This window comes from Conger conger, chromosome 9, assembly GCF_963514075.1.
Source record: "Conger conger chromosome 9, fConCon1.1, whole genome shotgun sequence".
Classification (NCBI taxonomy): Eukaryota; Metazoa; Chordata; class Actinopteri; order Anguilliformes; family Congridae; genus Conger; species Conger conger.
The window spans coordinates 11,484,181-11,511,918 of NC_083768.1; the positions used below are offsets into that span (position 1 = coordinate 11,484,181).

The following is a 27,738-nucleotide window of genomic DNA, read 5'->3' on the forward strand; positions in this document are numbered from 1 at the left end:
ACACACGCACACACACACATGCGTGCGTACACACACACACACACACACAGAGGCGCACACGCACACACGCGCACACACACATACTCAGGCGCGCGCGCGCACGCGCACACACACACACACACACACACACACACACATCCCCCGCCCCCAATACTGGGCGCTCTCTGTAACCATGGCGATGACGCTGAGGGACACCCTTAATTAAAGGGCACGGAGTCTGCCAGGTAAACGGCCCAGCATGCACCACTCCCCTGGACACTGACAGAGAGGCGTGGGTTTGAGTTCTCACAGACCCCCCGCACCCCCCCACAGACCCCACATCGACAAGGAGAGGGGGGGGACACTCACCCCATGATGAGGCTGCTGATGTAGTCATTCCCATCTATGTGTCCGAACTGGAAGTCCCTGTGAGAACACACACACGCACGCACACACACACACACACACATACAGGTTTCTACCACTCATCAAAGGACAAGACTGTCTTCACAGACATAGATTGAGTTTAGACCTGGACCAAATTGAGTTTGTATGGAGAATCTCCCTCCATTCAAAATTGAATTAAGTCTAGGACTGGGCTTAATCTGTGTCTGTGAAACTGACCCTTAAAGGTCCACACAAATACAACGATAATACAAGAAAAATTGTCAGGGATGCATTTATATGATAAACATGTTTCTGGCGCATTCTGGATGCTTTTTGTGGATTAACTGTCGGTCCTCACAGCACCAGACAGAACAGCGGCGTGTGCCAGGTCTCATGCTATATTTTGCTATGATTTATATTTTCTGATGTCTAACCAAAGACTGGTGCTGCGTTTTCCCCCTTGCTCTTACACTGCAACATGATGAGCTCATTTGCTTTAAATGAGGAAATGATACGCTGCGTTCTCACGTTAAGCAAACCAAAGATTACATTTGATTAGAATATGTGGAAACCAGACACCCAAGGAAGACAGCACTGCACTGTGAATTCTGTGAATTCAGACCAGCGGCAGTGTGTTAACCCTTTCAAGTGTGAGGTCACAAACATGCCATCAGAATGTTCCTCACTGAACATTCTAACGCTGATGTAACTGAGAGCAACAGGGTTCTAGAACATTGACTTGGAATTTTGGGGAAAAAAACCATTCCGAAAAAACCTCCTCTTCAAAGGGTTAGTGAGAGAGCTGTTGGCAGATACAGTCTCTGTCTCGTGCTTGTGCGCGCTCTCTCTCTCTCCCTCTCCCTCCCTTTCTCTGTCTCCCTCCCTCTCTCTCACTCTGTGTTTCTCTCCCTCTCTCTCCCTCTCTCCCTCTCTCCCTCTCTCCCTCCCTCCCTCTCTCCCTCTCTCCCTCTCTCTCTCTCACTCTTGCTCCCTCTTTCTCTCTCTCTCTCCCTCCCTCTCTCTGCAGCTCATTTGTTCATTCCCTCAGCTCCCTCACGGTGGTTAATCCGTTTTTCTTCCTTCCCCTCTTTTCTGAAAAGTGCTAGATTTCCCGAAAGATGAGGCCTGAAGAAATTTAATTTCTGTTGTTGCGGTGCATTGTGGGAAGAAGGACAGGGCCGCGGGGGGGATCCCGGAGTACCGCCGCGGCAGAACCGAGGCCGCGGGGCGCGTTACGATTGGGCGCCGCGTCGCCGTGGAGACGCCCCCCCCCGCCGCCTCGGCGCTTGTTACGGACCCCCGTTAATTACAGGGGCCACGCGGCGGACACACGTGACCTCCGCTGCCCCTCCCCGGGTGAGAACGCTCCGAGACACGCCGGGTTCCTCCTGACCCCGCTCCGCCCGGCTCCGGATCTGAGACGCCATTAAGGGCCTTTAAGAGCAGCCTCTATCTGGATACGCTTAAAGCCAATATGTTCCGCTGCTGACCCACAGCCCTGTGTGGAGGATTAGAGCCTCCGTAACCTTCAGCTGAGCAGGGCCCGGTGATTAAAGAGTGTGTGTGCGTGTGTGTGTGTCTCTATGTGTGTGCGTGTGTGTCTCTTTGTGTGTCTGCGTGTGTGTGAGAGTGTGTGTATGAGTGTGTGCGTGTGTGTGTCTCTCTCTCTCTATGTGTGTGCGTGTGTGTCTCTTTGTGCATCTCTGTGTGCGTGTGTGCGTGGGTGTGTGCATCTCTCTATCTGTGTGTGTGTGTGTGTGTGTGTGTGTGTGTCTCTCTCTATGTGTGTGCGTGTCTCTTTGTGTCTGCGTGTGTATGAGAGTGTGTGTATGAGTGTGTGAGTGTGTCTGTCTCTATATGTGCATGTGTGTGCGTTTCTGTGTGCGTGTGTGTGTGCGTGAGTGTGTGCGTCTCTCTATCTGTGTGTGTGCGTGGGTGTGTGCGTCTCTCTATCTGCGTGTGTGTGTGGGTGTGTGCGTCTCTCTATCTGTGTGTGCGTGAGTGTGTGTGTCTCTCTATCTGTGTGTGCGTGAGTGTGTCTCTCTATCTGTGTGTGTGCGTGAGTGAGTGTGAGTGTCTCTCTATCTGTGTATGTGCGTGAGTGTGTGTGTCTCTCTATCTGTGTGTGTGTGCGTGTGCGTGAACACGCACCACCCACCTCCTATTGGAAATATACATTCAAACCGCAGTTCTTCTGCGTGTGCAAACCACCATTTATTAAAAAAGCGGGTGAACCCGGGGAGTTACACAATAAATAATATTGATACATTTCTCATGAAGAGCAGGGCACACGTTATTCTAGGTAATACACGACCCATGCAGATGGGTCAATATTTCTGAGATAGCCACACCGTTCCCTGAGAAATCGATAGAAACCTTCCTTCACGGTAGAGTATCTAAGATTACATTAATTAAGGTGATCTGTGTATTTCTGTGTTTGGCCATCCTTTCCCTCAACAAATAACACCCTTTCACCCACAGTAAGGTTTTTTAATACTTGGTTCTTTCACATTTTATTCGCCTGTAGGGCAGTGCCAGGACCAATCACAACTTACCTGCTGTAATGGCCTCTGTACTCGGTGGATAGCCTATGAATCAGGGTCTTGTACCTGAAGGAGGAAAGGTGGAGTTTAAGGTGGAGTTTAAGGGGGGAAACAACTTATATTAGCATCGCCTGTGCCCGTGCTGCCACCATCAGCAATCATGTGCCTGTACGCAGGTTTTCATTCCAATCGCTACACAACAATTCACCAATTAACCCACCGCAAACTAATCAGTGAAATCAGCAGGCGAAGTGATCGGTCTGAATATAAAAACCTCTACTCTAGGCCCTCCAAGGCACCACTGATCTCTGCAATTACCGAGAGCAGGGTAGCCCGATCTGATCTGAGCGGGGCCGGATTTCTCCAGGTCTTCCGCCGAGAACAACCGCACCTGATGCTACTAATGAACTGACCGTGGCCTCGAATCCAGACGTGGGTAAGTGGGATCGGGCGTCTCAGCGCCGGGCTGGAACGAAAGCCGGGGATAAGGCCGGAGCCCCCTGGAGAGCGCCTGTGAGCACACTGCAGCTGTAAGCCGCTGCTAAGACGCATTGTTTTTTCTGGAACTACCGTTCCCATGAAAACAGCTGCGCTCTCATCTCGCGCAGGGTTACCACCTGTCACAGCTTGCGTCTCACGTCTTCCCCCGCGCGCGTCTCGGGGTGCTACAGGTGTGCGAGTGCACAAGGGCTGGGTTAATTCTGATTTACTTAAGTAACATTTTTATGTCATGTCTTTCTATGTCTCATGTGAAGCGCTTCGTGTATGAAAACGTGCTGTGTAAATGAACTCGACTCGACTCGACATCTAGAGGAGCTACAGGTGGTTTCTGTGTACGAAAGCAGTCTGGGAATCGAGTGGTGAATTCAAGCGTATACCTGGCGCCTTCTTCTGTCGGATTCTTCTCGTCCACCACTGCGATGGCCACCAGCTTCCCTGTGACGAGGGAGGACAGTACAGCCCACTCTGTTACAATCGGCGGCCTGTGACAGTCGCAGCTTCACACAACACCGTGTTTGTACTGTGGTCTCCCCTTAATTTCACACAGACATCAGGGAGGCGAAATAGAACCGATTTCCCGCTGCAATGAGCCGGTCCTCCACGGCAGCCACAGTCCGCCCTCTAGTGGCGGACGTGCGGAAGTGCGGAACAACGGCGCAGAGGGCTGACACGGCTCAGGCAGTAAGAGCGGTCGTCTGGCAGTCGGAGGGTTGCCGGTTCGATCCCTCGCCCGGGCTGTGTCGAAGTGTCCCTGAGCGAGACACCTAACCCCCAAATGCTCCTGACGAGCTGGTTGGCGCCTTGCATGGCAGCCAATCGCCGTCGGTGTGTGAGTGTGTGTATGAATGGGTGAATGAGAAGCATCTATTGTACAGCGCTTTGGATAAAGGTGCTAAAAAAAGAAAGAAAAAGAGGCGTCAGTAGCATCTCCACTCCAGAGGGGCAGCGCCACACCTCTCGTATGAGAAAGGCGCAGTCGTCTGTGAGACCCCCCCATGTGAAGACCCCTCAGCCTTTACTCAGGTCCCCTTTCCCTGAAGGGACAAAATAAGCTGCGGTTTATGTGAACTGCCCTGCGACAGCACTTTTATTTCCCCCGTCCAAGAACTGAAAAGGAGATAAGCTATCTTTGAAATAATCAGTTAGAGTTAAAATTGAAAGGCAACCATTTTACTACAAACTTCAAAAGCAATTTTAGACTGTCAAAACTCTCATAATCTCATTCGGTGTGTGAAGATCGTCGGGATACGGGTTGTTGAAGGGTCAGGACAGCGCTGCCCTCTAAAACCAACCAGCCCACCAATCAGCCGCTCTCCCCAAAAACCAGCCCACCAATCAGCTGCCGTCCAAAACCAACCAGCTCACCAATCAGCCGCTCTCCAAAAATGAGTCCACCAATCAGCCGCCCTCCAAAAATAAGTCCACCAATCAGCCGCCCTCCAAAAATGAGTCCACCAATCAGCCGCCCTCCAAAAACCAGCCCACCAATCAGCCGCTCCCCAAAAACGGGCCAACCAATCAGCTGCCCTCCAAAAACGGGCCAACCAATCAGCTGCCCTCCAAAAACAAGCACTCCAATCAGCCGCTCTCCCCAAAAACCAGCCCAACAAATCAGCCGCTCTCCTCAAAAACCAGCCCACCAATCAGGGTTTCATCATGTATCCAGGAAGTCCCACGGTACGGGATGAGGAAACGGGCGCTCCGCTCCACTGAGAAAACAGGTCTGGAGGAGCTCCTCTGAAAGCCTCCAGCTTACAGAGCAGGGCAGGAGGAACAGGAGGCGCAGGAGTAGGTGGGAGTCAGGCGCGTAATTAATGGGGTCACCCTCCACAGCCCCTGGTAATATCCCCTGATTTAAGAGGAGGGGAATGTTCCGGAATGTTCCGCTGCCCTCCGGCAGGGAGGTGGGAGAGGTCTGAGCTGAGACAGGTGGCCCGTGGGCTCCACTGATAAATCCAACACTGAACTATTTGAACAAGCTGTCATACGGGGTGGGGGGGGGGGGGGTAGTCTAGCAATAAAGAAATAAAAAAAAGTTCCAACTAAACGCTTTCAGAGTTAATTACAGCTCCTCCATGCTAATATACCCTGTCCTCAGCCATCAAGGTCGCCGATAAATCAAGCGCTGAGAAAAGGGTATGAAATCATACCATAAAAGGGTGGGTTAACGTGGACCTGGAGCCAGAGACGGCCGTGCTGATAACACAGGGGACGTGGCTCAAAGCATTAGTGCTCAAGAGCACATGCTTCAGGTAAGACCCAATTCACTCTTTAACAGTGATGATCTATGGCACCCCAGGAGTTCATTCTCCTTACCCTGGGCTAGACAGCCACGGTCCTCCCCATTCCCACATTTTAACCTTTAACCCTCGGAAGGTTTTTTTCTTTTTTTTTTTTTACAGAATTCAGTCAGTCAGTGTTCTAGAATTGAACACTGCATTCAATCGGCAGTAGTGATTGTGACATCAGCATCGGAATGTTCAGGTGAGAATACTGCAATCATGCGTGTATTTGTGACCTCACTCTGGACCAGGTCATCCTGCAGTTCAGAGGGGACTGACGACTTCAGGTCTGTCAGCGAGAACAGCGACTATTTGCTAGCAACTCCCTAAAACAGGTGTGCTGCCTATATTAAGATATGCAGTTATAAATGCACAGACACCTACAACTGCTATAAATGGGGAGAGGAGGCGTGCAGCAGCTCACAGCTCTTCAATTAAGCCCGATTGATAGTCGCACGACCCTTGCAACAAAAATGAGGGTGCACACAAGGTTTTGCATTTGTACATTGCGGAGGTCTGGGATGAGGGCTCTGTTGTCTCTATGGTAACAAGATGCCAAACAGCTGATGTTTACGGCGGAGATTGGCGTAGCCTGCCCGTGACAATTAATTTCAGCGTTCCATCTGGCTGTCCAATCGACGCCGTGCGACACAGTGTGACTGTCAGCTGAAAATGCGTCGTTTTCGCCGCGCTTGTAGTGAAAACGGGTCCTGCCACAACGCATGAATTAGGCTTTACTCATTAAACATTACATTCGTGGTGGCGAGAGAGACACGTTTCTAGCATGTTCTGCACTCCACATTCCACATTCAGGTTTACCTGTCCGGTCCAACAGGTACCCCCCTCCCCCCGCCCCCCAGCCATAGCTGCAGCGCTACATTCCCTCTGCATGCGAGCCGGGTCCCTGCCCTGAGACCTGTCAGTCTACCGGAAACACGGCTGTTCTCCTGACCCACAGACCCGTTAGTCTACCAGAAACACGGCTGTTCTCCTGGCCCACAGACCCGTCAGTCTGTCAGAAACACGGCTGTTCTCCTGGCCCACAGACCCGTCAGTCTGTCAGAAACACGGCTGTTCTTCTGGCCCACAGACCCGTCAGTCCGTCAGAAACACGGCTGTTCTCCTGGCCCACAGACGTGCAGTCTGTCAGAAACACGGCTGTTCTCCTGGCCCACAGACCCGTCAGTCTACCGGAAACACGGCTGTTCTCCTGGCCCACAGACCCGTCAGTCTACCGGAAACACGGCTGTTCTCCTGGCCCACAGACCCGTTAGTCTACCAGAAACACGGCTGTTCTCCTGGCCCACAGACCCGTCAGTCTGTCAGAAACACGGCTGTTCTCCTGGCCCACAGACCCGTCAGTCTGTCAGAAACACGGCTGTTCTTCTGGCCCACAGACCCGTCAGTCTACCAGAAACACGGCTGTTCTCCTGGCCCACAGACCCGTCAGTCCGTCAGAAACACGGCTGTTCTCCTGGCCCACAGACCCGTCAGTCTACCGGAAACACGGCTGTTCTCCTGGCCCACAGACCCGTCAGTCTACCGGAAACACGGCTGTTCTCCTGGCCCACAGACCCGTCAGTCTACCGGAAATACGGCTGTTCTCCTGGCCCACAGACCCGTCAGTCTGTCAGAAACACGGCTGTTCTCCTGGCCCACAGACCCGTCAGTCTGTCAGAAACACGGCTGTTCTCCTGGCCCACAGACCCGTCAGTCTGTCAGAAACACGGCTGTTCTCCTGGCCCACAGACCCGTCAGTCTGTCAGAAACACGGCTGTTCTCCTGGCCCACAGACCTGTCAGTCTGTCAGAAACACGGCTGTTCTCCTGGCCCACAGACGTGACTGTGCAGAACCTTCCCTGCACAGGGGGACTGAAATAGATCACACACACCGGTCTGTTCCCGGGAAGCTGAGCACCTGTGGAAAACAGGCAGGCGGCCAGGAACTCAGACATTAGCCCTGAGTGGTGACCAATGCAAAGGTAACCACACAACACAGTGCAGGAGCAGTACTGTCAGGAACAATACATTTAGAAAACATTTGTGGTCAATCAGCAGTTATATAGTGGAGTTCAACATTTTTGGATTGGCAGCATACCCAATACAGGCATGTTCTATAATCCAGTCTGCCAGTAGTGCAATAATAACGATGATAATTTATCATTCATATTTTGTAGCAGCATAGTAAGAAACCCCAGATTCCTTCCTAATGAAATGGGCTCATTTGGGGGCCCTGAGACTGTGCCTGCACTGAACATGGGTGTATGGATGGGGTAGAACATTTACATGAATGGCATTTGGCAGACGCTCTTATCCAGAGCGACGTACAGTCGATTAGACTAAGCAGGAGACAATCCTCCCCTGGAGCAATGCATGTTAAGGGCCTTGCTCAAGGGCCCCACGGCTGTGCGGATCTTATTGTGGCTACATCGGGATTAGAACCACCGACCGACCTTGCATGTCCCAGTCATGTACCTTAACCACTACACTACAGGCCGCCCATTGTGTGTGTGTGTGTGTGTGTGTGTGTGTGTGTGTGTGTGTGTGTGCGTGTGTGCGCTTGTTTGTGCGTGTGTGTGTGTGTGTTTGTGTGTGGGTGCGCGTACGTGTGTGCGTGTTTGCGCTTGTTTGTGTGTGTGTGTGTGTGTGTGTGTGCGTCCGTGCGAGTGTGTGTGTGTGTGTGTGTGCGCGCGCGTCCGTGCGCGTGCGTGTGTGTGTTTCAGTGCGGTCACCTGTATCTCCGAGCTCATACAGAATGAAGCCGTCGATGTGCAAGTAGCTCAGGAAGCGCTCCTTGTTCACCCAGGACGACAGATCTCCATCCCGGTACTCTGAAAGGACAACACACACGTACAGATAAAAGCACAGTTCAGTATCTCCCCCAAAAATTACTGACCCTCGAGAAACCCATCTCCGCCCAAAAACTGACCCTCCAATATCCCATCTGCCCCCAAAAACTGACCCTCCAGAATCCCATCTCCGCCCAAAAACTGACCCTCCAATATCCCATCTACACCCAAGAACTGACCCTCCAATATCCCATCTACACCCAAAAACTGACCCACCAATATCCCATCTCCCCCCAAAAACTGACCCTCCAATATCCCATCTACACCCAAAAACTGACCCTCCAATATCCCATCTACACCCAAAAACTGACCCTCCAATATCCCATCTCACCCCAAAAAGTGATCCTCCAATATCCCATCTCCCCTGAAAAACTGACCCTCCAATATCCCATCTACACCCAAAAACTGACCCTCCAATATCCCATCTACACCCAAAAACTGACCCTCCAATATCCCATCTCCCCCCAAAAACTGATCCTCAAGTACCCCATCTCATTGCACTTCTGCCACAGGATTGGCTGATTAGATAATCGCATGAATAAGTAGGTGTTATAAAGTAAGAATGTTCCTAATAAAGTGCTCAGTGAATGTATGTTACACAGGCTGAACAGCATATTTACTGCTCCATATAACCTTCACAAAACAGGTTTAACGGATCACAACGTTTTTTTTTGTGAATTAAATATTCCCAGCCGACATGGGGTTTTGTGTATGACAATAACACACTGAAAAGCGGTCTCCCATTGATCTTTATTGCCCACATAAGACATTTTTCTGCATATCTTACGCGTGTGGCCTCACGCATGATGGCTGGGGGCACAATTCGTTACGGGGGCCGCCTCCAGCTCTGATTGTGATCCAGTATGTCATTAGTGCACAAGACGTGTCAGTGCAAAGCCTGGCCAAACCAGTTCCACACCATGCCTGTGTCCGTACGGGGGCGGGGATCCTAGCCCAGACCAGTTCCACACCATGTCTGTGTCCGTACGGGGCGGCCTGTAGCGTAGTGGTTAAGGTACATGACTGGGACTGGGACACGCAAGGCCTGTGGTTTGATCCCCGGTGTAGCCACAATAAGATCCGCACAGCCGTTGGGCCCTTGAGCAAGGCCCTTAACCCTGCATTGCTCCAGGGGAGGATTGTCTCCTGCTTAGTCTAATCAACTGTACGTCGCTCTGGATAAGAGCGTCTGCCAAAATGCCATTAACGTAATGTACGGAGAAGGGGAATTTTACACCACACCATGACTGTGTCCATATAGAGAGGGGAAATTCCATACCAGACCAGTTATACACCACGACTGTGTCCATATGGAGAAGGGGAATTCTACACCGTTACGAAACCCAACGAACGTTCCACATTTTCGGCTGTCAATCTCGAATCACGGCGACTCATCAAAACGTATTTATTCAACAGCGAGTCCACGGCAACACGCCTCACTTCAAACGGCCGCGATTCGTCGAAAAAACTTTTCGCCGACGCTTCCCGACGCTCCGATTCCGCCGCATTTTCCACGAACCGCGGCCTCCTCAAAACTCACAATATCGCCGGTGAACTGGAGAGAATGCAAATGGGCTATTCAAATGCGGAGACGGAGCGCGGCGTAGTTGCACTAAAGTGACCGCAGGCTGAATCATCGCCAGCGCCCGGCTCCCGACGGGGGACGGGGCTCAGAGCCTCCCTCCGGTTATCGCCCAATTAGGCGTGCCGCTCGTTTGGCCCGGCAGCCAGCTGTGTGAGTCCGCAGACTACGGCAGAGTCACGCTCCCCTTCTCTTTAAAACTCAGGCAGAGGCAATATTCATTACCGGAATCCCGCACTCCCCCCCCCCTCACTGACCTCAGCCCGGGGGCAAACGGACGGACGGGAAGAACAGCTAAGAAACTGGGGCTCGTGACCAGGAGGTTGTGGGTTCGAGTCCCAGGTGGTTCCGGGATTGGACCTTTCCCGACGCGCTTCAATAAATAATCATACAAAAATATGAGAAGTGAAAGCCACCCTGGATCAGGGGATGTTTATAATAATCATAATTATCAGCCCGGTAACTGAATTATCTACTTCATAAGGTCCGGTTTTCCGACTCACACCAAACATTATGGCTTGTGGGTTTTAAGTATACAGTTCTACAACATTATTGACCGAACAGAGGGGAGGGGGGGTAGAGAAAGAGAGAGAGGCAGCGTGAATGAGACGGGGAGAGAGAGGCAGAGTGAATGAGAGAGAGAGAGAGAGAGAGAGAGAGAGGGAGGGAGGCCACCTGACTCTCTCAGACACAGGTAGTGTGTTTCTCTTCCTCTGTGGTTTCAGACAGACAGTCAGGCTCCAGGGAAGAGGCTGGTGTAAAAGCGCTCCCAGCATTCCTGCAGATATTCAAATGTGACCTCTGCAGCACCTGGCTAATCGCTCGCTCTCTCTCTGCGCTTGCTCACCCGGACCGGTGCGGACGGATGAGGCGTTCCCCGGACCAGTCCAGTTCCGCCCGGACCCGTAAGTACTCAGGGGGGGGCGGGGTTTGGGTTTGGGTTTTGGTTTAGAGTTGGCGTGTGAGCGGAATGTGTAGAAAATGCCGGTTCAGCGTGCGTACACAGGAGGAAAACTGTGCCTCGGCTTCATTTTCACTGTTCTAAACTCGGTTACTCTGACACCAGAGCAGTGGCCTGGCACCACAAGGCGAAAGTGTGTGTGTGTGTGCGCGTTCGAGTGTGCGTGCGTGTGTGTGTGTGTGTGTGTGTGTGTGGACACAGTGCAACACGTGGATTCGGACGAAAGCTGATCCACAAAGGTACTCTTTCAGTTCCCACGCACTGACCTGCACGAGGAACGCATTTGCAACGCCGTACGCATCACCCGGTATCGAGTTAAAATCATATAAAATGGTGTCCGTTTATTTCCTGGGCCTTGTTTTTATCCGTTAGGACGGCGGACTCCAATCAAAGTCCCGTGGGTGCCCGTGTCCTCGCTACCTGTGAGCAGATTACCGTATTTAAACAATGAGTCAAGACCGCCCGCTTCTCCCATCGAACTCGACGAGCCAGTTTGGCGAGAAGAGAAACTCCGCACTCTGCGAGAATCCCGATACGCATCTGTCCCAGGATTAATGGCGTGCGTATTTTCAGTAATATCACAGCGCGCTCTTTGCTGTGAAATGACATTGCGTAGCTCCAAAGCGGGGTGGAAAAATCTGCTGAGTTTAACTGTACAAAGGAACTGCTCTCAGGGTGTGGTGTACGTCAAAATAAACGCAAACACAAAAGGGTGTCATTAATACGGCGATATAAAACCGGCAGTGCATTTACAGCAGTGTAATGCAGCTGTCATGAGGCTTAAATACAAATACAGCGACTCCCCAGCTATGAACAGCTTGGGAGCTTGCACTGAACTCTGAAATGTCATAACTTTTAAAGTTAAGTCAATATGCACAAATCTTAATTGAATCCTTTATTGCAGCGCCTCTATGGGCACTGTGGGTTAGGTGGAAGCCAGAATGAGTCTGTGGTCCAATAGGTTATTTAATGCATCTTTCATTCAGATCCCAATGTTAAAAAGTGGAAGAACCAGTGCTTTTGAATTGGAACGGTTACTTCCAGTCATTCAAAGATCAAGGATCTTATTTTGGCTACATAGGTTAATATTCTAGCCTGAATCAGGATCTCATTAGAAGATGATTTTTTTTTGCTACTTTTGCCACTCGGATGACAGCCCACATCCCCTTTTCAGTGACTCGCTATCTCTGAACTTGCTGCTGCCCGTCAGTATATCCGACTCTGCTGACTCTCTGACATTGCATTATTTATCAGCCGGGATAAGGCATCTGCTGCTCGTCTAGTGTTCCTAGCAGACCTACACCTCTCCCCGATATCCCAGGCTTGTGGATTCGGCTCCGAGTTTAACGTGATGCTCCGATATCGGAGACGGGGCGAGACGGAATCAGCCGCACGCCTTACACCCACATGGTATTTCCTGTATGTAAATGACAACGTTTAGCTCAAAAAAACTATCCCCTCCCGTGCTCTGAAAATATGACAACAGTGCCACGTAAATAGCCCACAGGGTGATGCACAGAGAAACTGGGAGCGGTTGACCCAGAGAATGCAGACAAAGTTGGACTGCGAGTTCAAAGCGGCAGCTGGTTTTTTTCGCCGTGTCATAATGACTGGCCTGGTCTGAAGGCAGATGACTGAAAGCATCCATCAATGTGTCACATCTCAGGGCTATCGCTGCAGGACGTGTTCAGGCACATCACTGCTCCTTCGGTTCACACTGCCCCGAGCAGGACACAGGCAGGAAGAAACAAAAAATAAGTCTTAAAAAAAAAAATATATATATATATATATATTTTAATCTTATATTTAGACTTGGTTATCGTAGTCTAAAGTTATCTTAGTCCTGGAGTTTTGTATGGAAAATCTCCATTAAAAATGAGATTTAGTCCAGGACCAGGCCTGATTTGTGAAACTGGCCCATTTATCACTTCTTCACCAAATAAGACAATACGGTGAGACCGCTTTACGTTGCGAGTGGAGTACGACCCTTATTTAAAATAAGATTACGGGCAAATTTCAGACGCAGATCAAGCTTAGTCCTTGACTAAATTTAATTTCGAATGGAGATTCTCAATAAAAAACTAAATTTTGTCCAAGTCTGAGCTTAATCTGTGTCTGTGAAACCTGCCTCAGAAGTGTAATGGCAGACTTTCTTCGCAGTGAAAGTATAGCAGCCTTCATGTTGCATGCAAATGGCTCAGCTCTTTGCCGACGGAAAATATTTCTCCCATCACAGGAGAATACTCCAGATATGAAAATGCAAAGTAAATAAGCGCAACACTGAGGAAAAATACATATTTTCTTATCAACATTTTTCATCTGAAGGCTGCAGCACAATATGCTGAGCACACAATATATGGGAGAGAGAACTTTCTGAAGTGTTTCAGTTATTAAAAAACTTTTTTTCCTTCAACAGCTAGACTCAAAGGCCGAGCAAGATCCGCAACACTGCAGCCCATCCCGGAGTCATTACGAACATCAGCTCATCGGAGCCAATCAGAAAGTGGGACGGAGAATCTGCTGCAGCCCGTTCCGGGCGGCGTTCCCGGCGGCGTTCCGGGCGGCGTTCCCGGCGGCGTTCCCGGCGGCATTCCCGGCGGCGTTCCCGGCGGCATTCCCGGCGGCGTTCCCGGCGGCGTTCCCGGCGGGATGGAGGCTCCGGACACGCTGTGTATCCAGGTCCTGGTGGACGCTCCGGACGCGGGGGTGTTTGTGGTGCGGGTGCAGTGCAGCGACGCGGTGCTGCTGGGCTTCTGGAAGAAGAAGGCCTTCTTCTGCAACGGGCAGGTGCAGCAGACGGACACGCGCGTGCGGGAGGACGGGACGGGCCTGGCCTTCGTGCTGCACGCCCTGCACCGCTCCCAGCGCCTCTCGAACTCGCACTACTGGACGCCCTTCGTGGTGGGCCTGTGTCTGGACGCCCTGCTGTTCCGATACCGCCTGCCGCCCAACCTGCACTGGAACGGAGACATCCAGCACTTCATGAAGGAGAACGCCCTGGTGCTGATTCGCTGAGGGCGTCAGCTCGCCTGCGCCAATCGCAGGGCAGGATACAGTACAGCCAGTCAGAGGCAAGATACAGCCAGCTCCAGCACATCCACACAGATGATCCACACAGATGGGAAGTAAGCGCATCTGTGCTCAGAGGGGGTGTGGCCAGTGCTGACACCCTGAGGCCTGGGATGATTAGCTGAGAGGGCTCAATCGGAGGGCAGGACACAGCCTGCTCCAACAAATCCACACCAATCCAGGCCATCTGCACTCCGAGATGATACAGTGAGGGGGCGTGGCCTGTGCTGATAAGCTGAGGGGGAGTGGTCTGTGCTGACACTGAGGGGGTGTGGTCTGTGCTGACACGCCGGGGGGGAGTGGTCTGTGCTGACACGCTGAGGGGGCGTGGTCTGTGCCGAAACGCTGTGGAGGTGCGGTCTGCCACTAAGGGGAGCAGACTGCCAGTGAAAGCCCTTCATTTCTTCCCAAGCAGATCCTGTTCCTGGAGAGGGCCAGAGCAGATCAGTGTTCCTGGAGGGGTTTGGGAGAAATGCCACCTCAGGCTCCAGTTGTTTGAAGCTCAGAGAGGCTGGATATAGGAAGGCCCTAATCCGTAAGACTGGAGCTTACGGGACAGCTGCGGGAGACAGGGAGCTTTGGCTCACACGCACTACCTGCTGGGTAGAGCCTCATTATGGGGGCGGTGGAGTGGCAGGAGGCACGGTTTGACCAGCTCAAGCTATGTTTTGAAACAGCTGGCAGCTGGTACAGCTGGATTTTACACCAGGGGGGGTAGAGCCTCATTATATTACAGTGGAGGGGCAGATTATGTGCCGCAGGTTCTCATAAGGAATACTGACCGCAACCATGGAAACTGGAGCTGGAAACCCTGACAGGATGATGTGTGATTGGTGGCAGGGAAGGGCGGGGTTGTGTGCGATTGGCGGTAGAGAAGGGCTTGCCTTTGTGTGATTGGCAGTAGAGAAGGGCTGGCCTTTGTGTGATTGGCAGTAGAGAAGGGCTGGCCTTTGTGTGATTGGCAGTAGAGAAAGGCGGGGTTACGTGTGATTGACAGTAGAGAAGGCCGGTGGTGAACACTCCAGGTCGACACTCCGGCAACCCGCAGCTACATGAGCAGTGTGACATTCCAACAACACAAAATGGAGGACAAAATGCCAGTCAGGCAAGAATCAGGCAAGAATCAGGCAAGAATCAGGGAGGAATCAGGGAGTAATCAGGCAAGAATCAGGCAAGAATCAGGCAGACCTGACCTCTCACGACCTGACCGAGCACATCGCAGCCCAGGGACAGGACTACGAATACAACCGAATTACAGGCAAACGAAGTTTACAAACAGAGACACAAAATAACTTTATCAGGAAAGCTTGCCCGGGACCGCCGCCGTATCCCACAATGCCTCAGGATACGGACACTCTGACCAGCGGGGCCGGGGGGCGCAGACGGCACCGACAGCAGCCAGAGAGACGCTGAAACTAACCGCGTCCGTTTCGGAACGGGCCTCCCGCCGAAGGCACTCGGATCACCCGGCTGGTAAACACCCCCTCACACATCCCCGTCTCCCGGGCTGAGGAAATGTCGCTGTGACAGCGCGACAGAAGACCTCACCGAGCCGAAAACCACCCACCCGACCGCCCGCCAAGCCGCGCTCTGATGAAATGCGGCAATAAATCCGGAGAAGGAGGCGGCAGATGCAACAGAAGGCCTCTCAGCGGTTTGCAGAAAAAGCGAACCTCTTAAATCTCCTTTACTATGTGAAGAAGACTTACGGGGGGGGGAAAAAAAAGTATCAAGTATTTTGAGTATGTGTACAACTAATGGTGGTGGGGGGACAACAGTATTGTAAAAATGTATATACTCACAAAAGTGCATTTTATATCTGCTTCATATGAGTCTACAATTTGCATGAAAATGTCAATGAAACTGATTGTACAGTGTATAAAAATATAAAGAATAAAATTGAACGAAACAGACGAACCGTGTCGTTCAGAGAGTACGGACCCCGCAGAGGAGCCTCGGCAGCACGTTTCTAAAAATTAATCTTTAGAAAAACAAAGGCGGAGCAGCTGCTATTCGGCGGCGTAGACAAACATTTAGACACCAGAGCAAACGAACGTGAGCGGAGCGGGGGGGGCGAAAGGAGTCACGCAGGCGACGGGGACGAATGTTTGCTTTGATCGTTCGTCACACAGACATTCGGCGCCGGCCCGACTCACCGTCGTACAGGAAGTAGCCTCCGTCTTTGAACACGGCGACCGTGGGGATCTCCTGCAGAACCACGTCCTGAGAACAGAGAGAGAGAATGCGTTTCTGCTGGGGCGTGGGATCGTGTCTTCAGGTTTAAAGGGCTGCAGTGAGACACAGAGGTCAGACTCCTCTCTGTAAGCCAGGTTTAGCACGGGTTTAACACATAGCTCAGACTCCTCTCTGTAAGCCAGGTTTAGCACGCGTTTAACACATACTTCAGACTCCTCTCTGTAAGCCAGGTTTAGCGCAGGTTTAAAGGGATGCAGAGAGACACAGAGGTCAGACTCCTCTCTGTAAGCCAGGTTTAGCGCAGGTTTAAAGGGATGCAGAGAGACACAGAGGTCAGACTCCTCTCTGTAAGCCAGGTTTAGCACGGGTTTAACACATAGCTCAGACTCCTCTCTGTAAGCCAGGTTTAGCACGCGTTTAACACATAGCTCAGACTCCTCTCTGTAAGCCAGGTTTAGCACGCGTTTAACACATAGCTCAGACTCCTCTCTGTAAGCCAGGTTTAGCACAGGTTTAAAGGGCTACAGGTTTAAAGAGCTGTGGACACCGAGGTCAGACTCCTCTCTAAGCAAGGTTTAGCGTGGGTTTAAAGGGCTGCGGGTTTAAAGGGCTGCAGGTTTAAAGGGCTGCGGGTTTAAAGGGCTGCAGTTAGACACAGAGGTCAGACTCCTCTCTGTAAGCCAGGTTTAGCGCGGGTTTAAAGGGCTGCAGGTTTAAAGAGCTGCAGAGAGACACAGTGGTCAGACTCCTCTCTAAGGGAGGTTTAGCACAGGTTTAAAGGGCTGCAGAGAGACACAGTGGTCAGACTCCTCTCTAAGGGAGGTTTAGCACAGGTTTAAAGGGCTGCAGAGAGACACAGAGGTCAGACTTCTCTCTGTAAGCCAGGTTTAGCACGGGTTTAAAGGGATGCAGAGAGACACAGAGGTCAGACTCCTCTCTGTAAACCAGGTTTAGCGCGGGTTTAACACATAGCGCAGACTCCTCTCTGTAAGCCAGGTTTAGCACAGGTTTAAAGGGCTGCAGTTAGACACAGAGGTCAGACTCCTCTCTAAGGGAGGTTTAGCGGGGTTGTAGCCGAGGCCTGGCACGTGGCCAGGAGGAAGCCACCTTACCTGAAACGCCCGGGCAAATAGCCCGCTGTGCAAACGGACAATGTGTGCCCAACGGCAGTCGCCATGGACACAGCAAACAAAAACGATCATAATCATTTTTCCGCTCATTCATCGAACATTAAAAATCCCCGTAAGCAGTAGGAGGGCACTTATCTCAACTCATCGAACAGCGACAATTTAGACCCAGAAGTTCCACAGAAAGCAGACATGGGTCAAATACAAAATGGTTTGAGATTCAAATAGTTTCCTGTGCTCAACTGATCTGATCTGATGCTAGCGAGCCAGCCAAGGGGACCGGAAGGCAGGGATCGCACTCCTGGAGCGTATTTCAGACAAGCTCAGGGAAGCGTAGAAACGTATTTGAATCCAGAACAATAACGCGTCTGTCCCAGGCCTGTGTGAAAGGTGAGAGACGCAGAAGCGGTGAAGACGAGGCGCGCGCCTGATGTAGATAGCGCATAGCGCGGCCCACTAACCACCGGTGTGCCTCGCATAACTTCCGTCAAACGTCACGCGGTCTTTCAGGAACTGGGCCGTTGTGTACACAGACGCGCCGTGTTTTCAAAAAACATTCGGCAGATACGCTTTCGCTCCGGACAGGGGTGTAAGCCGAGCCCTGAGGACGCATCCCTAGCCGAACGCCGCCCACCCCAACCCAGCCAGCCCAAAATGGCGGCCGTGGAGGTGGAATTATACCCCCCGTCTTCCTCCGCATCAGCAGAGAGGAGAAGAAGAAAGGGGTCCTCCAGGAGTGCACTCTCTTAATAACCGGCTCACCGGTATCGGGTGCCATATGACATTACATTTATTAGTCTGTTACCCAGCAGAACAATGAAATGGGAAATTCAAATTAAATTGGAACTTCTAATACGCATGGTGCCCGGCTACCTGCGTTTGATGGAGTCGGGGCACATTAAAAAGGAAAGCGGAGACGTACTTGGCAGGCCGCAAAATAAAGTTTTACGTCTCCGGGGTTTCGCCGGAGAACTAGTGTTATGAGGTGGATCTCATTCCATGCCGAAATTATTAAACACGCGCAGGGTGGCTCAATGAATTACAATTACTCTGCGTCCCACGAGAAACCTGTTTACCAACGACAGCCCGGCAAATAATCCTGAAATAAAAGGTGTGATATATGTCAGCACTCGCGCAACGGGGAATTTCAAGCTTGCTTGATAAACTCACTTGCATCATGGGAGCGATACAACAAAAGTTGCAGATGGATCTTAACACTCAGTAAAGCTTACGCGCCCAATGTGACCCAACATCAGCCGTTCGCCCCCCGTTAATTAGCTCACGCGAATGAATCATTTAAAAATAAATACATATACAAGCATTGGGAGATCGAGATGGAGGTACACTAGTGAAATTAATTATTTAGGAGGTTCTGGAGGTTCCTCGTAGCACATTTTATTAAAAATGGGTCGGTGAGTAAAAGAGCAACTGCAGCAATGTCAAGCCTTTGTTGTGAAAAGGCTGCTTTAGAAAGAGACAGTGCCCCAGTCTGGGATGAAGCGGAGAGATCTGACTGGATCTGACTCAAACCCTGCTGAGCAGTCCACAGCTGCCTGGCCCACAGAAAAAGCCTGGATTTCACATTCCACCCCCCCCCTCTCCCCCCGCAGAACCGCTACCCTCCCTCCCTCCCTCCCTCACACAGACAGTAACAGGACCAGGCCAGGTTCCGGGACACCACAGCAGATCCCGTTCAGGTGGGACGACCCCTGAATATTAAACCCCCTAATCTCCCGTGTGCAGGTGCCCTGTGGCCCCTCTACACGGCCTGCGAGCCGGGCAGCTGCTGCTCCAGGGGCACTGGACCGGACAGGGGAGCCACCCAAACTCTGAGTCCTGCACTGGACACACACACACACACTCACCGAGCACCTTATTAGGTATTTATTAGACTTATTTATTAGACTATCCACTCAGTTATGATGCGTTGTGTGTTCAGCGATGCTCTTCTGCATACCACTGTTCTGACTGTTGTGTTTGAAAATCCCAGGACATCAGCAGTTTCTGAGATGCTCAAACCACCCTGTCTGCCACCAACAATCATTCCAGGGTCAAAGTCACTCAGACCCCCATTCTGTTAACATTAACTGAAGCTCCTGACCCATATTTACATGATTGTATGCATTGCACTGCTGCTACACAATTGGCCGATTAGATTATTACACCTACTTATTCATGTGATAAACAATGTTCCTAATAAAGTGCTAGGTGAGTGTATATCGATGGCGTCTGTGAGAACGGGGACAGTGACACACGTGTCTTTTTTGGATCTGTAATCCAGCCCATTCAACTCAAAAACAATGCACGTGAGGTTAAGGCAGGGGCAGCCAGCTTTCATTAGCAGGCATTCACATCCACACCCTGTGAAGCACGTAGGGAGCGCCAGAGCATCCCTGTCCAAATACTTCCGGCCAGCACTGAACGCCTGGCGCGTTTTTACACATGAAAGGGCGATCACTTCCAACCGCACGCGACTTCCACCTCGGTTTTGTCTTGGAAACCCGTCGTTAAGATCTGCCGCCACGCGGAGAAACACGCGCCCCGCCGGATCCAGCCGCGTTCAGAAACACGGCGGGATGACTATCTTAACGAAGCCTTCGTGAACAAAGCTCTCAGCCCTCGTCGCCACGGTGAAACGCAGCGCTTCGCTTTAATTGGTCCCCGCGTTCACCCACCCCCCCACCCCCCCCGCCACTTCTCCCCGCTACCCCAAACTACAAACCGCTTAACCGGAAAACCGCGAGTCGCCCAAATCCTGCTCTCCACAGAAAGATGAAAGGGAGGGCACGGGAAGGGGAAGCGAAGAGGATCCAGATGAGAGGGGAGAGGCGTTATCTCGGCGGGAGGGGAGAGATGCGGGACACAGACTCAGACTCACCTTGGGCAGGACGTCCTCGGAGGAGAAGAAGAAGTAGGTGTACACGATCAGCTCGGAGGCCACTTCGATGTACTTCTCCTGCAGCGACGGTAAGAACAGAGCCGTCTCAGAGCCAGGACGCCATGCCCCGAGCAGACACCATCAGCCCCAGGGGAACGCCACTTTTTTAGACAAACGCCTCATTATTTACCTTATAATACAGGCCCACCTTCTGAGGGGAGATCGGGAGTCGCGTAAGTTGCAACACACAGGTAGAGAGCTCATAAATTTGCAAGCTCAACAATAACGGGATCCTGGCATGGTTGAGGTGATCACAAATGTGCGGTCAGAATGTTCCGAACTGAACGTTCTAATGCTGATGTCACAATCACTACTGGTGACTGAAAGCGCCGGAGTGTCTACAATTCAGAAAAACATTCCAAAGGGTTTACGGCACTTCGCAATTTATGTCAACAGGGCTTGAGATGACCGAGAGTTGCATCACTCCAGAACTCCAGACACTAGCAGTCTCTATGACATCACAAACTGCCTATGTGCTGATTCAGTAAGTGATTTTACCCAGGTGTTTCTGTTTGAGGTTCATGACCTGCATGACGGACAGGCCTTACATGGATCATTCATACACAGTAGGCCCAGGCGGAGGGGACACTGATCTGATACGTACCTTAAGGGGCGACTCCCCACCGATGTAGACGAAGAGCACGCTGTGATGGTCCACAACGTGCTCAAACATCTGCTGACTGGGAAGAGTACGCACCACGGGCCTGGAGAACACACACACACACACGTGCACACACACACACATGCACGCATGCACGCCCACACACACACACACACACACACACACACACAAAATTATTTATTTAGGTCAACATTGATAGCATACATTACAAATATATTTCAGTTGCTGTCTGATGTCCTTTACTTGAGCAGCATAAAGCATAGCAGCAGGGATACAGCAATTCAGGAAGCGACTGCCTACAACAGGAAACTGAGCAATATTCTGCCAGTCACTTTGCTTTCCATTTATCTAGCCCCATTCTCACACACACACACACACACACACAGTCAGGGCAATTTGACCTGATGTTCTCTTATGGGAGCAATCTGGAGAGATATTCCTCAAAGGCTAAAAGCTGCAGTTTGACAGTTAACACTGGGCTGAAAGGTGGTCAGACAGCGCAGCCGCTAAATTTTACTGGTATGTGGCGCCACCTAGTGGCCACCAAGAAAGCCAGCCACAAAAACAGTACTCTGACCAGCCAGTTTAGTGACAAATGAAAAAGCAGCCTGGTTCTTTCTTCTCCTTTTCATTTCTTCTTGATAGGGGGACTAATCTGTTTTTCTTTCATTCTACAAGTAATTTCAATGATTATCGCATAAGTTACATCATGAATGTATTTACTAGTGCAGAGAGTGAACCAGTAGCCCTCTGAAAGGATTGTAGATGACATTACATTTGATTATCTTCTCTAGAACACATGTAAACACAGTTACCCTTTGTAATTAAACAAGTTATTAATGAATTACAAGTTAAATATTAGCATCTGAAAAATATCAACAAATAAACAAATATTAAAATATCAAGGCTCCCTAGTTCTCCCTAGCTCCACTTCGGAAACTGTCGCAGAATGTCTAACCAACAATCTCTCTTCTCTCTTTCTGAAGGCTTGTTAAGCGATATTAAAAACAGAAAGTGAAGGCATTGATAGACTCAGTGCGCAGTGAGACCGCTGATGAGGCACTATGAGAGTGGCAGAGGACAGCAGATGATGCAGGAACAGAGCAGACTGCCTGATGCCCCAGCTTCAGCCACATCGATTAATCAATGAGCTGCAATAACTCTGAGCCTGCAGCTGATCCCCACTGCAGCACTCGCCACAGAGCTGATCCTCCCTGCAGCACCCCCCCACAGAGCTGATCCTCCCTGCAGCACCCCCCCACAGAGCTGATCCTCCCTGCAGCACCCCCCACAGAGCTGATCCTCACTGCACCCCCCCCCCCCCACAGGGCTGATCCCCACTGCAGCACCCCCCACTGAGCTGATCCTCCCTGCAGCACCCCCCACAGAGCTGATCCTCCCTGCAGCACCCCCCACAGAGCTGATCCCCACTGCAGCACCCCCCCACAGAGCTGATCCTCCCTGCAGCACCCCCCACAGGGCTGATCCCCACTGCAGCACCCCCCACAGGGCTGATCCCCACTGCAGCACTCGCCACAGAGCTGATCCTCCCTGCAGCACCCCCCCACAGAGCTGATCCTCCCTGCAGCACCCCCCCACAGAGCTGATCCTCCCTGCAGCACCCCCCACAGAGCTGATCCTCACTGCACCCCCCCCCCCCCACAGGGCTGATCCCCACTGCAGCACCCCCCACTGAGCTGATCCTCCCTGCAGCACCCCCCACAGAGCTGATCCTCCCTGCAGCACCCCCCACAGAGCTGATCCCCACTGCAGCACCCCCCCACAGAGCTGATCCTCCCTGCAGCACCCCCCACAGGGCTGATCCCCACTGCAGCACCCCCCACAGGGCTGATCCCCACTGCAGCACCCCCCACAGGGCTGATCCCCACTGCAGCACCCCCCACAGGGCTGATCCTCCCTGCAGCACCCCCCACAGAGCTGATCCCCACTGCAGCACCCCCCACAGGGCTGATCCTCCCTGCAGCACCCCCCACAGAGCTGATCCTCCCTGCAGCACCCCCACAGGGCTGATCCTCCCTGCAGGCTTCAAAAATGCCCTGTTGCCAAAAGGGGTCCTGACCAAAAAAGGCACAGGTTTCTACAGTGCTCCCATTTTAGAAGCATTTACTCCTGACGACTGATGTGAGCTAAGTGGACAAATAATTTAGGAGCACGTCTACCAATAGGGAGGCATTAGTGTGCTGCTATGTTACTGGCATGGCCTACTCTCCTCTACCCGGCAAGGCTCCAGTTCACAGTCCCATGCAAAGGCACTTTTATGACCATTGCCTCACTTCACACCACGGTCGTGTGGACTGCGAAGGTGCGATGAGATCGCTGGGATATTCAGGAACGTAAATAACGGGGGCGTGAGAGCGAACGCTGTCCGGGGCGAAGCCGAACACGTCCGGCGGGAGGACGGCGCACGGCGCGGAACGCCGCAGGGGCGAGAGGCCTTACCCCGACACCCTGTTGGCGAACTCGATGATGTCATCCTTGGTCCGGGGCCCTCGGTAGTTGTAGGCCAGCTCTCCCTTTATCCTGAGGAAGACGGTCGCCCGTGGTTACCCACGGTTACCCGCGGTTACAGAGCACAGCACAAAGCACTGGCTGGCTCACAAAGCTAGCGGGGTCACATGATCGAGTGGTTAGGGTAGGGGGTCCTTAATCCCGCGGAGCCACGGGGTCTGCTAGCTCTGGCTGTTACGGGGCACTTGAGTCACACAGAAATTGATCAAAGTACACTAAACACCACTATTATTTACTACATTTTTATGAATGTATGCTAACAGTTTGTTTGCCGTTAAGTGTTACAATGGCAAACACAATAACTAAACCCAGGACCTGAAATCAAGTTAAGTGTTGCTACAGAACAAACGGACAAAGTTAGGACTTACAGCTTTATGGTGGGGTAGCCACGGACTCCAAACTTAGATGCGACACCTGGAAGAGATTACATTTCCTTTCATTACAACACATTTCACAGTTTTTTTCCAAACTGTCGTCACTGGTTTGCTTGTAATATAAGCTGCCAAATAACTGACCTTTTGCAGTGCAGGGTTAATGCAATTCTCATGTTTTTAGTAATACCAACATTACTCGTCATGAATTAAGGACTTTTCTTCTTTACGTTTATTCACATTAGCAAAAAGCCTAATGCAAAATATCGAAACCGGCACCAAACACCAAACTATTTAGTAATCTCTGCATTTCAAGTCAATGACTCCCCAAGTTAAGGTGTGAGGTCACAAATATCATCAGAATCTTCTTAACTGAACATTCTGACGCTGACACAACAATCACTGCTGGCAATTCTAGAACACAGACTTAGAATTCTGAAGAAAAGTAAAAAAAAATGTAAAAAAATAAAACATTCCAAAAAGTGTTAAAACCTTGCGCTTGTACAAACTGTTCCATCCAAACCCCCACCTCGTCGTGTCATAGGAGCAGGCGGATTCGCCATCTGTGCAGTTTGTGCAGCACAGCTGTAATCTTCAGCCCATTGAAGACAAAGCAATTTAGTGATGTCAAACTGTTCCCCGGCGACCGGTAAACACTTCTGCTGTAACCACAGCACAACATTTATCTTTTTTTTTCTTCCTCCGGTTTCACTCCGAGTGCTAATCGCTACGGCTACCTGTCACCTTCGCGTGAGCATTACTGCTGAGCGCCACGTCCGTTATCGCCCTCCGTGAATCACGAGAAACACGACCCAGGAGCCCTGCGGCACAAAGTGTCCATTGACCCCCCCCTGTTGAGAAATGACATCCGTCTGCGGGCATCCAGACAAGAGGGAGAGTGAGAGGGCGAGAGAAGCTCATTGGCACAGGGGCAATTCAATGACACGTTTGGGCCGCGTTGTCACAGATTGTAATGGGATTTAGCATGCTGACTGGGCCTTATAATAAACCCCCGAACCGGAATTACACTCGCCTCGGATTATTAATCAGGGAGGTGTGGGCTAACAAAGTTTGATTTGACTTTTGGACCCCATATCCATCACTGTAAGTCGCATTTGACATCACTGCATAGGTCGATGTTTCACATGTATATTTCAAGTCAAGTGATGGAGCCACGTAAATGAGTGCAAACCAATATCTCCCGAATTAACAATCTGAGACGGGTGTTATTTTGGTTCAAGAGGTTTCTTAAAAGGCCACATCAGCATGTGAATTTTATTTTATTTTATATATATATATATATATTTTTTAATCTATGACGATGCGGTCCACACGTTTGTTGAGTGGACACGGAATCACCCACAGTGCCACCCCGCCGCCGCCCCCTGGTGGTTATAAATAGGCGCGGTGACGGGAGGATTTGGGACAAAGCCGGGCTGATCCCCCACACCGCGCTCAGACGAGGACGGCCTCATTAGCCTCTGGGAGTAACAGGGGACTTATGGGATAAGACCCCGGAGGAAAGCTGACCATGCGCTAAGGCCATCTGGCACCTGCCTCCACAAACTGCAGTCTGACTGAGTCTTCACCTGCCGCTAAGATCCTGCTTCCTCACCTGCCTCCACAAACCGTCTGACTGAGTCTTCACCTGCCGCTAAGATCCTGCCTCCTCACCTGCCTCCTGTGTGCCTCATTACATCACATTACTCTTTAGTATTAATATTATTATTATTAGTATTATTATTATTATTATTATTATTATTAAAGAGACTTTCCGTGCCAGAGAAGCCCACACAGCTTCTACTGCAGATACGGCATATTTAAATGGTAAATAGACTGAATTTATATAGCGCCTTTATCCAAAGCGCTTTACAATTAACGCCTCTCATTCACCCATACACACACGCTGACGTATTTTCACATTCATTTCATGGACACATTCATTACGGTACAGCCGCAGAATGAAGAACTGTAACACAGTTTACACTAGATCTCTCCTCACTGCACTGCACACTGCACACTGCACTGCCTTATGGTCCTCACTGCACTGCACACTGCACTCTGCACTGCCTTATGGTCCTCACTACACTGCACACTGCACTGCCTTATGGTCCTCACTACACTGCACACTGCACTGCCTTATAGTCCTCACTGCACTGCACACTGCACTGCCTTATAGTCCTCACTGCACTGCACACTGCACTGCCTTATGGTCCTCACTGCACTGCGCTAATTAGCTTAATTGATTTGCGTAATCGACTGATTCAAATGTGCAAAGGGCAATTTAAGCCAGGCAAGTCAGTGTGAGCAAATGGCCAAATCATTTTAGCCAAACAACATGGCAAAGATAGTCCATGATTAATGCGCATAATGCGAATGTTCCAGGACAGCGTTGTTCAAAAGGGCTTATACACTGAAAATCTACTGAGAATAATCGCCAGGAATACTGCACACCCTGGACAGGTCACCGGTAGGGGTGGCCTGTACTGTGTAGGGGCGGCCTGTAGTGTAGTGTTTAAGGTACATGACTGGGACCACCAATCCATCACAGTTAGACGAGCCAGACAAACAAGGAACTTTGAGCAGCCTGAGCAGGCATTTCTGTATGAGTGCAGGAGTGTAAAAGCCAGGCCAGCTACCTGCCACAGACCACATGGCCTTGACGTGGCTTCTGCCGTGGACTGCATGGCCTAGACATGGCTTACCGGAGTATGCAGTGGCATCCATCCTGCCCACATTGATGATTGAGCCTGAACTCTTCAGCTCGGCGCCGATTTCATGCCACACTGGCTCCATCTTCTTACAGTACCCGCACCACGGAGCGTAGAACTGCAGCACACAAATCACACCAGAGACCACACACATCAGCCACCTTTGACCCTATGCACTGTGAGGTCACAAACATGGGATCGGAGTGTTCTTCGCAGAACACTCTGATGCTGATGTAACACTCACTGTTACTGTACTGGTAATTAACAGCAATGGGAGTTCTAGAACCAATCATTTTGAAGGAAAAAAAACATTCCAAAAAAACCTACTCATCAAAGGGTTAATGTGCCTTTCCACATCTGCATTCATCACACCTGCCATAGGACTACATAATGCGACTCTGTCAATTTGTGCGAATGAATGTCACCGGGTGCTTGTCTGCCTTTCCATAAGTCAATTCCCAACTCGGTTCAGTTATACATTAGCCATCTGCAAGCCAGTCTGTACGTCTATCAGTTCTCCATACGTCTGTCTGCGGACAGCTGTCATCAGTTCCAGGACCAGCGACTCGCGAGGAAAATCACTCAAAAAGAACGACAGACTTTTCCAAGACCATCGGCGTACATGGTCCTGGATACAGTGACAGGCTTTCTTACTTACTTTCACCAGCCAAACTTCATCCATCCTACTCTCTTTAAACCTGCAGCACAACAACATGAAGAGTCACGTGATTAGCACAACAGACAGTCGAGTAATTTCAGACGAGTCATTTGCATGCAATGACAGAATTGTAGCCGCTTTAAAAAGCAATCAATATAATAAAATGCGCGTATTGTGATGCACAGTGATGACATTTTATCCACAGCAGCAGACTGTGATGGCATATTGTAGGGATGTAGCTCATATAAATTACGGTATTGAAGTTAAGATGATAAACTTGAAATTAGCAGACGTTTCAACATTTGCAGCTAGATGCAGCACGGAAGATGAAAAACAGCTAACTCGTTAGCTACAAACATGCGCTGAAAAGCAACAACACAGACAACAATTCCAACAGACAAATTAGCGCCAACGGAGGAGCGCTTGTGGTAAG

The 27,738-nt window shown here is 50.9% G+C and overlaps 1 protein-coding gene across 1 annotated transcript in view; it reads right to left on the reverse strand.

Moving 5' to 3' along the window:
• LOC133137438 (protein disulfide-isomerase TMX3-like) overlaps positions 1-27,738 on the reverse strand; it is a gene marked incomplete at its 3' end in the record, with an annotated part of 34,995 nt that overhangs the window by 6,708 nt on the left and 549 nt on the right. Inside the window, exons 3-13 of the mRNA XM_061255722.1 lie at positions 27,306-27,345; positions 26,642-26,765; positions 23,934-23,979; positions 23,497-23,577; positions 21,019-21,118; positions 20,355-20,432; positions 16,310-16,376; positions 8,425-8,523; positions 3,788-3,845; positions 2,922-2,975; positions 349-405 (exon numbers count right to left, since the gene is read on the reverse strand). Of these exons, the coding sequence (XP_061111706.1) occupies positions 349-405; positions 2,922-2,975; positions 3,788-3,845; positions 8,425-8,523; positions 16,310-16,376; positions 20,355-20,432; positions 21,019-21,118; positions 23,497-23,577; positions 23,934-23,979; positions 26,642-26,765; positions 27,306-27,345 (804 nt within the window). The remainder of the gene's footprint in view (positions 1-348; positions 406-2,921; positions 2,976-3,787; positions 3,846-8,424; positions 8,524-16,309; positions 16,377-20,354; positions 20,433-21,018; positions 21,119-23,496; positions 23,578-23,933; positions 23,980-26,641; positions 26,766-27,305; positions 27,346-27,738) is intronic.